The sequence below is a fragment of the Harpegnathos saltator genome, unplaced genomic scaffold, assembly GCF_003227715.2.
Source record: "Harpegnathos saltator strain DR-91 unplaced genomic scaffold, Hsal_v8.6 scaffold418, whole genome shotgun sequence".
NCBI classification, from domain to species: domain Eukaryota; kingdom Metazoa; phylum Arthropoda; class Insecta; order Hymenoptera; family Formicidae; genus Harpegnathos; species Harpegnathos saltator.
Genome location: NW_020230226.1, coordinates 3,079 through 16,619, shown reverse-complemented (window position 1 = coordinate 16,619; position 13,541 = coordinate 3,079). Strand labels below are relative to the sequence as shown.

The 13,541-nt window shown below is 48.6% G+C and overlaps 2 protein-coding genes across 3 annotated transcripts; both read left to right on the top strand.

Annotated features, from left to right (window-relative positions):
* The first annotated feature begins 470 nt into the window (after positions 1–470).
* On the top strand, positions 471–9,583 carry LOC105185311 (mycosubtilin synthase subunit C). The gene is made up of 13 exons (XM_025301433.1): positions 471–978; positions 2,093–2,219; positions 3,062–3,337; positions 3,878–4,036; positions 4,269–4,495; positions 5,052–5,114; positions 6,157–6,373; positions 6,494–6,661; positions 6,992–7,188; positions 7,505–7,700; positions 7,996–8,368; positions 8,455–8,905; positions 8,993–9,583. The coding sequence occupies exons 2-13, from the start codon at positions 2,093–2,095 to the stop codon at positions 9,131–9,133; spliced, it is 2,595 nt and encodes an 864-aa protein (XP_025157218.1). The 5' UTR covers positions 471–978; the 3' UTR covers positions 9,134–9,583.
* A 159-nt stretch (positions 9,584–9,742) lies between these two features.
* Positions 9,743–13,167, top strand: LOC105185310 (protein FAM45A). 2 transcript variants are annotated; one of them, XR_003113349.1, is made up of 6 exons: positions 9,743–10,533; positions 10,656–10,852; positions 10,943–11,374; positions 11,456–11,573; positions 11,664–11,977; positions 12,433–13,167. XR_003113349.1 is itself a non-coding variant. In XM_025301434.1 (5 exons), exons 1-5 carry the CDS (start codon positions 10,494–10,496, stop codon positions 11,934–11,936), a joined length of 1,056 nt encoding a protein of 351 aa, XP_025157219.1. In that variant the 5' UTR covers positions 9,743–10,493; the 3' UTR covers positions 11,937–12,084. The 2 variants fall into 2 exon arrangements, 1 of the variants encoding a protein (XP_025157219.1); XM_025301434.1 differs by lacking the exon at positions 12,433–13,167 and having other exon boundaries at positions 11,668–12,084.
* The last annotated feature ends 374 nt before the right edge of the window (positions 13,168–13,541 follow it).

The following is a 13,541-nucleotide window of genomic DNA, read 5'->3' as shown; positions in this document are numbered from 1 at the left end:
ACCATATTATATCATACACTAGGTTAGTACATTAAAGTCCTAATGTGGACCCAATCATTATAACCTTATAAAGGTCTTCCTTTATACTCATTTGTCGTTAAGACATTATAAAGACTGACTTACTTAGGATTACCTTTCATTCACCCTATTAGATCCTTATCAATGTTAGATGAACCTGATCAAAATTTCCAGTCGAGGAGTGGATCTTCACCGCCGGAGATCTGACGCGTGATTGACGCTTGCAAATGATCGCGAACGGCCGTGGGTGGGTCTTTGGAAGCCCACAGCCGATGATTCCGTTGCAATACCGATACGCGCCGGTGATCCCAGAAGACATTGACGAGGGGAGTGATGTTCACCAGAGTGGCGCAAAGAGCCGCTGTGAGTAATGGACGGCGACTGGACGCGCGCGCGCGGATGGGGGACGACGAACAATTCAGAGTCCTCATGGAGCCGGCACGATATAAAAGTACCGGCTGTACCAACCAGAGGTGGCATTCGCTCTCGGTAACCCGTTCATCGATGACCGAGCACCGATGACTGAGGTCGCGTTATTTACGCCCTGCGGAGAGCCGTCGAGTCGCCACTGACCGAGTTGTGCCGCTACCACCGAGCGACGGACAAGGTGGAAGAGGAGGAAGAAAAATAAGAAGAAGAAAAAGGGAATAAGAAAGGGACAACCAGGATAGCCGAGCGGGTAAGGCCAGAGAAGCCGGCCAGAAGAGGGAAGAGCAGCGCCGATCGAGAGGAACGACTAAGAAAGCGGCCGGTCGTGCCGAAGGAAGGAAACTCGCGACCAACGTTTGCAAGTGAAAGGAGAAAGGAAGAGAGAGGCCTCGTCGGGGATTTCGACAGTTTCCCGGTAGCGCGGTCGACGGTAGCGAGCGGCGAGTGTTGTCAGTTTCGCGGAGGTGTTGGCCGGCGTTGATCGAACGCCGCTGAAGACGACGAACGGGCTAGAAGAGAGAGTGACACGAGGTGAGTGACGGAGTGCGTGTCGGGATGTTGCGAGGGCAGAGTGCAAGGTCGAAAGGATATTTCGCCGGTGAGGTCGTTCGGTCCCCGTTTGGCTGCGATGTCACGGAGGTCGACATCGCCGTGGGCCGAAGAGAGAGAAGACGAAACGAGGACGCGTTTTCGTCGGGAGAGAGCGGCGTTTTCTCCTCTTCTCCCTGTCATTATTCTCGCCTCTCTCTCTCTCTCTCTCTCTCTCTCTCTCTCTCTCTCTCTCTCTCTCTCTCTCTCTCCGACGGATTTAACGACTGAAAAGTTGCTCAAGCCAGCGAGTGCTCTTTCCACGCCGCGGAAACTGCGTTGCGTAAAACGGCGATGACTTTGAATCTCACCGTTATCAGAGCGCAACAACACGCTTGTGCAATTGATTCGTTATTGACTGTAATTTGCATGTGGCGTTTGCGTTAGCCCGTCTCACGACTCGCAGCTCGACGTCGTCGCAGGCTCATTGGTCGAAAGCGAAGCTGAAATGTCGCGCGACTCAACAATGAACCCCCTCTCCCTCCGCCCCCGCCCTCGCGCGTTTTAATTTTCTCTTTTTTCTTCGAACGCGCGACGACTTGGCTTGGAATGTCCAGCGGTGATTTCGTATGCGAGCGCGCACACGTGTGTGAACGACCTTCCCTCCGCGGGTCCCTCTCTTGCCGCCTTGCTCTCAAGGCGAGAGAGCCGCGCAATTCCGCCGGAGATGTCCTTTTTTCCGCCCGGTTCTCGCGGCCGATTCAGCGTCAACTGTGAGACGTGAAATCAGAAACGTGTGTCAGCCGGTAGTTTTTCTGAACGAGCGAGAGCAGTCGCAGCTGCGCGCTTTCCACTCGCTGTCGCGCTAATTAATTCGTATCGCGCGTACTCCTAGTCGATCCGAGCCTCATCCGAGGCATCTTCGCGTGCGCGCCGAAATTAGCGTGGCGATTAGCACGCGCGTCGCACGTATCATTATTTATGGTTTGGCGAGTTATGATGCCCGCCGCTGAATAGTCTCCAGCTTCAGCCCTTCAGCGCGAACACTATCGTTCTCGCGGTTCCTTGCTTCACCCCCGCCGCCAGCGCATCATAAAACATAGGAAAAACATTGCAGATGGGCACGCTGCAGCAACAATCAGTGCTGAAGGGCGGGCAGACGGCGCGGGACAAGGACCTGGTGCACGAGCTGTTCGTCCGGGCAGCGGCCAGCCATCCCGACAGGACTGCGATATGCTACAAAGGTGAGAGCAGCCGCTTCGCCTCGACCGGCTGTCGAGAGTTTATGCAAACGGGTCAGCAATGCGACCGCCACGATACCGGCGGGATTCGCGCGATAACCGGAATGCCAGGATGCGCGATGTAATCAAATCCGTTCACTCGATGATGCTGACGATGCCTCCGCGCTGACGTGTCCTCAGCGCTGGGTGGGGGGAATCGTGAGGTATTCTCCACGACAGGAGCCCTTCGTAGAAGCTCGATTGCCGCGGGCTCGCACATTGGTGCTGATGCTGAAGAGCGTCGCACGAGCAATGACGCGATTGTAGACGCGACGTAATTGTCCTTAGAGGACCTGCATGATTTATTTATCGGTGCTCGTGAACAGAGCATTCTGCTCCTTTCGCAGAAACCTTTTTTCTCTCCCCCTCTACAACTTTTCTTCATATTTTCCCTCGAGGGTGAGGAACGGCCTGAGAAACGGCATTAGGACTACCGTGCGGCGTTTGCTTACCTCGCGGCGTTTGCGATTTGAACATACCCGCGCCAAAAGACTCGACGTGTCGGACGAGAAATCGAGAGGTATTCGCTCGAATTCCGAGGTGTACTTAGGCGTCATTGATTGATCAATCCTCCCACAAGTAGATCGATCGCAACAATCGCGTTCCACGTGTCAAACCAGTTTGGCCGACCAGTTATGTTAAGCAGCGCTATTTACGTGAATGCGACAAGGAGCCCAGCTGCCTGTTTCTCTCACTTTTACGGCTGCACTTGGACGGGCTGATTTCGGGTCGAATCGGAATTTCAAATTCGCCACGATGAACCTGCAGAGTCGACTCACTAACGTCACTGACCGAATCTCCCGCAGACAACAGTGGCCAGGAGCATGCGCTGACTTTCGAGCAGCTGGACAAGATTACCAATCGGTTGGCGCGCGCCTTGCGCAAGTATGACAAAGTCAACGCGACTTCCTCCTCGCTCGTGGCCGTCTGCATGAAACCTTCGGATCGCCTGCCGACCGTGCTGCTGGCCATCCTGAAGGCTGGCATGGCATACCTGCCGTTGGACGCGGATTTCCCGACGGCCAGGATGAAGCATATACTGGAGGAGGCGCAGCCGCTGATGGTGTTGGCCGAGGAAGCGGGTGAGTCTCGTAGCCGGTTTCGTCAAACTCCTTCGCCGCGTTTGTCTACAAGATGAAACGGTAGCCGTGGCGAGCGGAGCGTGAAGTTGAAGTCGCGCCGCGTCGCAACGAGCAAAAGCACGTGCAGTTCGCGAATTCTCCGTAGCGAAATCTCCTCGCCGGTGATATTGCGTTTTTGCGACTCTCCTGCTCGTCTCACCGCCAGACGAGTTTTTATTTGCGGCAGCGATGGAATAATCACCCGCCCGACGGAGCTATCGCAGACCGCGAATAGACTTTATTGCGCCTCCGCCGTAATTGCGCGCGAGGGGGACCTTGAAGGAGACCGATTTTCTCTCTCTTTCACTTCTGCCCGAGGCGAGGGGAGGAGGGCCTCCGTCAAGGTTGATGCGTCAAGGTGACGCGCGTTCTTCCGCTTCCGGTTCCACGGCTCGTCCTTGTCCCTTCATCTTCTGTTTCGAATTAACGCCGCGTAATAGAAATAAGAGCCGAAGCTGGTGGAGCAAGTCGCTCAGGCTGAATGCGCGACTCGTCTTTCAGCGGATTTGACGATCTACGAGGGCGCTTTGATAGTGACATACGAGCAGCTGCTGGAAGAGGCCACGCAGGAGCAGGAGGACGCGCCGACTGCGGCCGAGCGACCCTCGGGTCAGCTTGCCATCGTCCTCTACACTTCCGGCAGCACTGGAATTCCGAAAGGTAATTATCAACTTCTCACGCAAGATCTATAATTAAGTGTGATTCTAGCTGGTTTTGTTCTCCGCGTTTTATAGCATTCCGTAAAAATAAAGAGCAAAAACACCTCGGTATCGATAATTCGAATCTGCACTTGATTGTAAAAATACAATACGGCGATATATATGCGGCGATAATCTGAAGCGATAATCTGAATCATACAACGCTACAATGTTACGCGTCTGTTTCCTCGAAGGTGTGCTGATACCTCATGCGACGCTGCTGAACCGCCTGCAGTGGCAATGGCGAAAGTTGCCGTACGCCGACGACGAGGAGCGCTGCATTTTCAAGACCTCCCTCACGTTCGTCGACAGTGTCCCGGAAATCTGGGGCCCGCTGCTGCGGGCTCGCACCCTGGTGGTGGTGCCGAAGAGCGTGACCAAGGACCCGGAGAGGTTTGTGCCGCTGTTGGAGAAGCATCAGGTAACGTCTACGCGCCGGCATCGTGAATCGGAACGAAAAGAGCAGCCCTTTGCGCCCGGAATGCGAGCATAGCTGGCACGAACATTTATTCCGGCAACTCGGAATGCCAGCGCAGCTGGCACGAACATTTATTCCGGTAACTCGGAATGCCAGCGTAGCTGGCACGAACATTTATTCCGGCAACTCGGAATGCCAGCGCAGCTGGCACGAACATTATTCCGGCAACTCGGAATGCCAGGTGTGCTGGCATGAAAAAATTTAACGACAAAAAGCGATGAAACAAGCAAGGTGTACAGCGACGATAACGGCTTTGAAAAACTGCAAGATGCAGAATTTTATAAGTTTCGTCGATAAATTTTGACACCTCCTCTCTTCAGCTAAAAAGTAAATTTTCAATCATGACAAGATATATTTATAATTGCCGAGTTGCTGGTCGAGACGATATTCGTCGAGCGCAGAGGGTCAAGAGTCGCGCGTTTTCGTCGTGTTCGAGTCTGACGGCCGCGAACGGCGAAAATGTGCGGCTTCACGGAAAGTCATTCGTATGTTGTTGCAGATACAACGCTTGGTGCTCGTGCCGTCGTTGCTGCGCTCATTGCTCATGTATTTGGGTCTGCGGGTGAGTACAAGCTCATTACGCACGCATGCAGCGCTGAAGCCGCTTGTTTATCGGCTGAATTTTCCCGCCGGCCATTTTATAACAATCCCGCAACTGACGTTGCGTCACGCGTTGCAAAAGGTTACGATTATTGAGCGCGCGTCACTTTCCCGTCGTATCTCCCGCGCTCTCGGTATCGCGCGCAAGAGAGATATTAGAATAAGTAAGTTCCCGCGGCGATAATAATAATGCACGATAAACGCGCGAGATACGATCGAGCCGTCAGGCTCTTGTAAAATGAACGGAAAATATAGACACGGCGACCGTCCAGACCGGCTTTTTTTCTGCGTGCGTGAGATTTTTGCCGCCTTGGTATTTCTCAGCGAAGCCGGCTTTATCTCGGCAAAGTCCCGCAAATTCGGCTTCGATTTCGTCTCAAGCGAGACTACTCAAGCGAGCAGCCCGATGTTTCGGATTTTTCACACATATGTTAAAAATATTAAATTAGAAATGTCCAAAATATCTGCAAGTTTTCATCCTCTCGCCTGTCGGGCGAATCGTTGGCTGCGGAATGCCAGAAGTTGCAACAATCTTGGATATGCAAGACCCGGCTTGAATGTCGGGTGCCCAAGTGCGCCCAAGAGTTCAATGACCCCCCCCCTCTCTCCCTGAAATTACGACCCGATAGCCCCGCGGTTGAGAAAGTTCTCCGGCTCGCAAGCGTTGAACGCGCCGGACTGCGCGAGACATAATTAGCGAGAGCCATGCAAAGATAATCGCCGGCGATTTGTCGCTACTTCGTCGGGAGATTGTCGGCCGGTGAAGGCGGATATATCGCGTAACCCGCGGCCACCTATTCGTCTCGCTAATGGCACGCATCGCTTGGAAAAGGCTCGCGCGTAAATGCCGTCTTTTTCTCTCTCCGCCGCGCGCCGTGAGGGTGATTTACACGCGGGCAATTTGCGCAATGGAAATACTCGTTTATTAGCCGCCCATTGCGTGCACAGCTGGCCGCTAATGCTACTTTGTATCGCTGCTTCATCGCCGCTTTGCATCGTCGCAGGACAACGGTAATAACAGCGTTCTCGGCCGCCTGAGACTTTGGATCTGCTCCGGCGAGACCTTGCCGGTCGCGCTGGCCGAGCAGTTTTTTGCCACGTTCGGCGACCACGACAAGACGTTGGCTAATTTCTACGGCAGCACGGAAGTCATGGGCGACGTCACGTACCACCTGCTGAGCCAACGCGCGCAGCTGCAGGGGATGGAGAAAGTGCCGATCGGTAAGGATCGTTTTTCCCTCCTTCTCGCTCAACCGCCGCTGAAAGATCGTCGACTCGCGCGCGCGGCGCGAGGAAATAATGACGGTCGTTCTTTTAACGTTCGGTTTATTCCCGTCGCAGGCAAACCGGTCGACAACTGCATAATTTACCTGGTGAACAAGGATATGCGATTGGTCCCTCAGGGGGAGGTCGGCGAGCTGATCGTGGCCGGAAGGAACCTCGCCGCGGGTTATATACGCGGACGGGACGCACATAAATTTTTGGACAATCCTCACGCCATCGATCCAGGTGAGAGCGAGCGAAGCAACTGGACGCCGCTTCCTCCGCCGGGGAGCCGGAGAATTTACTGCCGCGACCTGCGGACCCTCCAATTCGGGAGTGCGCGACGTTGACGGCGCGCGTCTCGTGACGTGATCGTCCGTGACGAACGGCGGAATTCTCTTTCCGCCGCAAAAATCTCCGGGCGAGGCAAAATCGGGGGCCGACTCGCCGGAGGACGACGCGTGTATCGCGCGGCCTGCCCGAACTCGCGCCGAGATTTAACGGCCAAACTTGGCCGTCGCGCGCGGAGCGCTCGAGAGGAATGGCGCTGATAGCACTGTTTCGCGATGTCCGCAGAGTACCCGAGGATCTTCCGTACGGGCGACTACGCCAGGATTGTCAAAGGGTACGTGATTTACGAAGGCCGAGTGGACTCGCAGATCAAGATCAGGGGCCACCGCGTCGACCTCACGGAGGTCGAGAGAGCGATCGCCAGGATACCCGGCGTCGACAAGGTCGTGGTTCTCTGCTACAAACCCGGCGAGCTGTCGCAGGTACGCGGGATGAAGGCGATTTTTCAGCGCACGAAATTTCCACAACGTTGGAATGATTGCGCACAAATTCTACTACGCTGGATAAAGGCTGTTGTCGCGCAGCCACGACCAGAGTAACTACGGCCATGACCGAACGGAGGGAGTTCAATTTCTTCTCTCCTTCGGCCATGCCACGGCCATGCCACGGGCAAAATTTCAATTTAATCGCGCGTGTACAATAATGTATAATTTATATATTTGCTGATACGCGGCCAGCTGCGCCGCAACTCTGACTTTTAATGTCGGACTAATGGAAGCCCTCTCCTTGAATTTCCAGGCGCTGGTAGCCTTCATTAGCATCGCGGGAGGCGCGAGCCTGTCTAGCTCGGAGGTCGAGCATCTCCTGCAAAGAACGCTACCGCCGTACATGCTGCCGCAAATCATCGTCGTCGATCGCATACCCCTGCTGACCAACGGCAAGACGGATCGGCAGGCGTTGCTGAAGCAGTACGAGGCGTCTTGCCCCAACGACGGTGAGCCATCCCGCCATTGCGGACAGTCGTCGTTAGTCGGCGAGAGGAGCGAGGATCAAGCGACGATCGACGATCGTATTAACATACCCAAACGGCGACCGCTCGATGCGCGGCGAAATGCCGCGCATGTTACACGATCGCCGGCGGATCACCGTGAAATCGAATAGCAAATGCATGCGTGAACCTGAGGACGACCGGTTTCTCCGATTTTCTAATTAGCCGCTGTCCCTTGCCATCGCTTATCGCCCATCGTCGTTAGCATACATTCGCTTATTTATTTGTTTATCTCCCGCAGAAGACGAGGTGGCCGCCAAGTGCGATTACAGCGACGTGCCGAGCCAAGACCTTGCGAAGGCCCGTGTTCTCTTCCCGACCGTCGCGTCCGTAATCGGCCTCAACGGCCTCAACGGCCGTGCAACGGTGACGTCGCACGCGAATTTCTACGAGCTCGGCGGGAACTCGTTGAATTCCATCTACACGGTGACCAAGCTGCGCGACCAGGGTTACCAGATCGGCATCACGGACTTCATCACGGCCAAGAGTCTGACCGACATGCTGGGCCGCATGAAGCTTATCTCCAGCGTGGAGGAGCCGCTGAACGAGAGCATCGATCAGGAGTCGTATATCTACGAGCCGTTGCACGACCGCCACAAGGACGACGCGATCGAGTGAGTTGTTGAGCGAAAAGGCTTTGCATGTGACACGTACAGCACGTATGGCTCGTAAATGTGACGCCGCGCGCTCGAATTTGCAGAATAATCACGGAGAGCTTTTACTCGAAAGCCGATTTGGAGCAGTGGTTGATGCCGGACATCACGAGAGCCGATTACCGGGATCTGATTGACTCCATGTGGCGGCCGCTCGTGGAGAAGAGCTTGAGTTTCGCCGTGAAGTCGGCGCAGACCGGCAAAACGATCGGGATCACTCTCAACTTTGATCTCTGGGACGAGCCCGAGGTGGTGCTGAACTCCAAGTTGACAGTCGTCTTTGACTTTCTCGAGTACCTGGAAGGGCCGATCAGAGAGAACAGATTGCCCAAGGGTAAAGGCCAGATTATTCACAACTTTATGATGTCGACCAGCAGCGAGCTGAACGCGGCGCAGAACGTGCTCATAATGAGGCAGATGGAAGAGCACTGCTTGGAGCTAGTCAAGCGGAAGAAGTACGTAGGCATCTTCACGACCAACACCAGCCCGCTCACACAGGTAATTGATCTCGCATCCAGCATGCTGAGGCCTCACTTTATGTTTCTTTCTTTTCTTCTACAAATCGATCTTGACGAATCTTCACAGCAACTCGGTACAGACGTGTACGGCTACGAGACCATGTTGACGTATCAAGTGAACAAGTACGAGGCACCCGACGGCAACAAGCCTTTCGGCAAGGCTCCCGACAGCCAATTGGCCATCTGCTCATTGAAGATGATCAATTGATTTGAAGCGAAGCAATTGAAGATACCCAGGCAGAACAGAAAATCATGATGACATCAAAATGACGTCAAAATGATGAGGAAAACTCATTTTTCCATCATGATTCGATCATTTTCTCGTCATTTGATGTTATCATGATCTTCTGTTTTCCCTGAGTACATCAGTATTGAACTGGAGCACCGTACGAAAAGTGCACGGTGCTCCTTCTGATTGAATTCAATTCAACGATGACGTATCGGTAACAAAACGATGAATCTGTGTATATATATATATATATATTTTTTTTTCTTTTTGTAAATAAACATATATACGCGCGATAATTAGCAGCTGCGAATTGCTTGGAATAATTTGCAATTAGTATTATACGCTTCAAATTCGACACGACCAAGCAGTCTGAGGGACGAAGGTTTTGGCACTGATATCGGGCTGTGTATCGACCAATCTCGGCTGTTATGATATAACGTTAGTTTTACGCAACGCTGATTTGCGCAAACTGATCGTGCGTGGACAGCGTCCGAGCGAGCTCAAAAGATTGATCAATCGTCAATTGATGTCGCAAGATTGTCGCGGACGACTATGTCATTCCTATTTTATAAAGTAATGTAAGGTGTGTTTTACAGACATGTTATCTAATTAAGATTAACTTCCGCGTATCTGTCGCGCCGTGAAATTATACATGGGGATCATTATGTAATATACAAGAGTGATTTTATTTTTCAAAGTATGCAACGTAAGTTGAAAACTTTATTCTTAGTAGAAAAATGTAGTACTGCGGACACACACACACACACACACACACGCACACACACATACATGTGCTTTAACAGATCTAAAAAGGAATTCTTCCTGTTAAGAAAACTTCTTGTTAAGGATAATTTTTTGTTGAGGAAGCATTTTGAAAATAATTTTAAATAAGCGTATTGCTCGAGTGCGGTACGACAGCAAAGGAAATAAAAAATTGCCTTCCGATAATTGTTGACTTTGTTGTTCTTGTGCATACAAGTAACTTTTCAGAAATAATAATTTATAAATAAAGTAATAACAATTTTTTCACTGAAAAATTGATTCTTTCCACGTGAATTGCAAAGTTCACGAGAGATGTCGCTAACGTTAAAGCCTACAAGTGTCATCGGCACTGTACATAACCTCCTCAAATAACCTCTTGTTTGTTTGCAGTATGACAATGTTTGATGTTTGATGTGTTGTTTGGTTAATAATATTTGTATTTCTATAAGTGTGGAATATTCGACATGACGAGAAATATAATGAATTATAAGTTCCGTTATTAATACATAAAATGTAAAGAATGATTTGTTCCTGACAGGGTATTGTAATTGTTAATCATTTGTCAAAGAGAGTCGCAATGGCACCACTAACAGATTTACTTTCTTGTAGTATAATAGGTAATTTTCGAGATGAAAATAATTAATTGCAGTAACCCAAATATTTCCTCTGTGGTACCTTTTTTGTCTAGACATTGTTCTGACTATTTGCACTATGCTATAGTGTAGAATAAACATTACAGAGAAAGACTGCAATGGAGATGTCTTATGGACATGGTCATATCCAACTGTGACGGAATCTCAGAAGACAGTAGTTATGAGGAAATGTAATTTGAAATTAGAGCACAACTCTCCTCATGTATTTGTATGCGCCAGGCATGGTCATGATTGGTTTTACATATATTGCAGTGAAGTATTTGATTCCGATAAGTTGCCAAAAGTATGCACTTGCAAACTTTTATTCTTTCATCGGAAAATTATTTTCTTACATGTTTGGGACACTAACTCCAGCCTGTATAATTATTTTCAGGTAAAACAGTTTGCATTGGTACTGTTTGCAAAGGACTTTAATCCACAAAAGTATGAAGTACTTTCAAGAGTTCTCAGCAAAATGTATTGCAAGACTGGAAAGCCGACAGAAATCTTGCAACTTTATCTTTCTGTATTTACCAAAGGATCATACTCAACACAGGAGAATGGGACTTTTGTCTCTGATGACTTTAACACTCATCGTTTTGCTGCTAATACCAATGTCAGAGAACTAATCAAGACATTTGAATTAGAGACTATTTTGATATACACTGCCCTCCTATTGAAGAAGAGAATTGTTGTGTATCATCATAGCTTGGAGCAACTCCTCAAGTGGATCAGAACATTTCCCGCATTAATGAGGCATAGAAAGGTTACTGATAATCTTTTTCCTTGGATTGATTTGGTAAACGATGAGTTAACTGAATTAAAGGTATGTATCATATGAAAAAGAGAAGACCATTTTATAATATTGGTATTATTAATGTGCATTGTATTTATTATATTGTTACAGAGACATCCATACTACGTCGCAGGCTGTAATAATAGCTCGATATCTTCAAGAACGGATTTGTATGATTTACTCGTAAATATTCCCGCCAGAGAAATTACTGTGACTTCACATGCAAAAGGTAGAATAGATAGAAACAAATCTTACTTATTAGAGTGATATCATTTGATATCGTTATTTTTGTTAATAATTTTCAAATTATACGTTCCAGAAAGCCTTACAAATGACGAAAACTCACAAGGAGATAGCCTTGTTTATGGTCCAGTTGTGTGAAAATCAAAATTATACAGAGGCGCAAATTATATCCGAGATAAGCGACAAGATGCAGGATCTCCTGAATCAGCTGACATCGCTGGCAACAGTGCAAGCTCCAGATGGCAGGAAAATGATATCTGTGGAGATATTTAGGGAAAAGAACTTGGCACCGGCCGTAGAAAATTTCCTTATTAACTTGGCCATTGCGGAGAACCTATTTATGTTATAATATGTAAAGTGTCTATATTTTGTACACTCACGGACATAATAGTAAGTGCCCGTTTTTATGCAATTTTCGGAACGCACCCCGACTCGAAAAGAATGAGAGTAAAGCTAAGACTCCATGCATGCGGTGAGCTCCGGCAAACGGCTGCGATGACCAATCAGGAGGGAGGCGCAAGTCCAGTTGCGGCAAGCTCCGGCATGCGTCTGTCTCCTGATTGGTCACCGCAGCCGTTTGCCGGAGCTCACCGCATGCATGGAGTCTTAGCTTTACTGCTCCGCCTGCGGAGCACGCTTGCGCAGTGACTCACAACGAAAAGCGAGAAATTAAATATACGCGGTGGGACATATTGACTTGTGTATTCGTTGCAGCTGATGATTCATCTCGTACATCTCTTTCAGAAGACTTTAAAGTGGAAGTCATATCTTAAAACGATATCTCACGTATCATTTCTACGCTTGGGTGGAAAGGTAAATATCTATAATTATGTTTTATGTTGTAGATACTGTGTGTCAAAGTATTTCTTGAGAAGAAGGAGGTAGGAAAATATAATGAAGAAGATACGAAAAGAAGAGCAGAAACGAAGAGAAAAAAATAAAAAGAAGAGAAAAAACGTGAGGAGGAGACAGAAGAATGTTTAGCCAGTCTATGTATTTGGTTTGGTATCCGTATTTGCATCATAAATTTCATCCTCTCCATCTACTCCTTCCTCTTCCATGTCCATGTCTGTATGTCCCAAAATTCAAAATTCGCTATAACATGTGCTTCTGTATCTAATATCATTGCTTCTGCTATAGAAGCTATGGCTGTTGCTGAAACAATAAATCACATATAAATGTAAAACAGAGTCGTAACTATCGTAATGCAGCTTAATTCTCTTAATTAAGTTCGTATTGTTTTAAACATAAACATGTTTATTTATCTCTACCTTTTTCGGATGTTTCCCCCGGAATATAAAGCTTATATCGGATGATTTTTGTCTGTTCTGTGTTCCCTCATTTCCATTTAATGCTGGAGTATTCATTTCATCTGAGTCTGTATTATTATTCAAACCAAGCAGTGATCGCACTCTGTTTGATCGTACATCTATAATTGTGTCAGTATACCCAATCTTTTGTAAATATCTGCAATAAAACAGTTTCTTTTATATTCTAGTTTTGTACAATGAAGTTACATGCTTGTTTTTCAGCAATCTCCAATTTTATGTAGAGTGGCTAAACATTCTTCTGCCTCCTCCTCACGTTTCTTCTCTTCTTTTTCTTTTTTCTCTTCGTTTCTGCTCTTCTTTTCATATCTTCTTCATTACATTTTCCTACTTTCTTCTTCTCAAGAAATACTTTGACACACAGTATCTACAATATAAAACATAATTATAAATATTTACCTTTCCACCCAAACGTGAAAATGACACGTGAGATATCGTTTTAAGATATGACTTCCACTTTAAAGTCTTCTGAAAGAGATGTACGAGATGAATCATCAGCTGCAACGAATGCACAAGTCAATATGTCCCACAACGTATATTTAATTTCTCGCCTTTCGTTGTGAGTCACTGCGCAGGCGTGCACCGCAAGCGAAGCAGTGAGCCTCATTCTTCTCGAATCGGGATGC

Coding starts and splice junctions, on each gene's coding strand:
- LOC105185310 (XM_025301434.1), top strand. CDS start 10,494: ATGGCACCACTAACAGATTTACTTTCTTGTAGTATAATAG. Junction 11,375..11,455: donor ATGAGTTAACTGAATTAAAG/GTATGTATCATA, acceptor ATATTGTTACAG/AGACATCCATACTACGTCGC. Junction 11,574..11,667: donor TGTGACTTCACATGCAAAAG/GTAGAATAGATA, acceptor CGTTCCAGAAAG/CCTTACAAATGACGAAAACT.
- LOC105185311 (XM_025301433.1), top strand. CDS start 2,093: ATGGGCACGCTGCAGCAACAATCAGTGCTGAAGGGCGGGCAGACGGCG. Junction 2,220..3,061: donor GACTGCGATATGCTACAAAG/GTGAGAGCAGCC, acceptor AATCTCCCGCAG/ACAACAGTGGCCAGGAGCAT. Junction 5,115..6,156: donor TCATGTATTTGGGTCTGCGG/GTGAGTACAAGC, acceptor GCATCGTCGCAG/GACAACGGTAATAACAGCGT.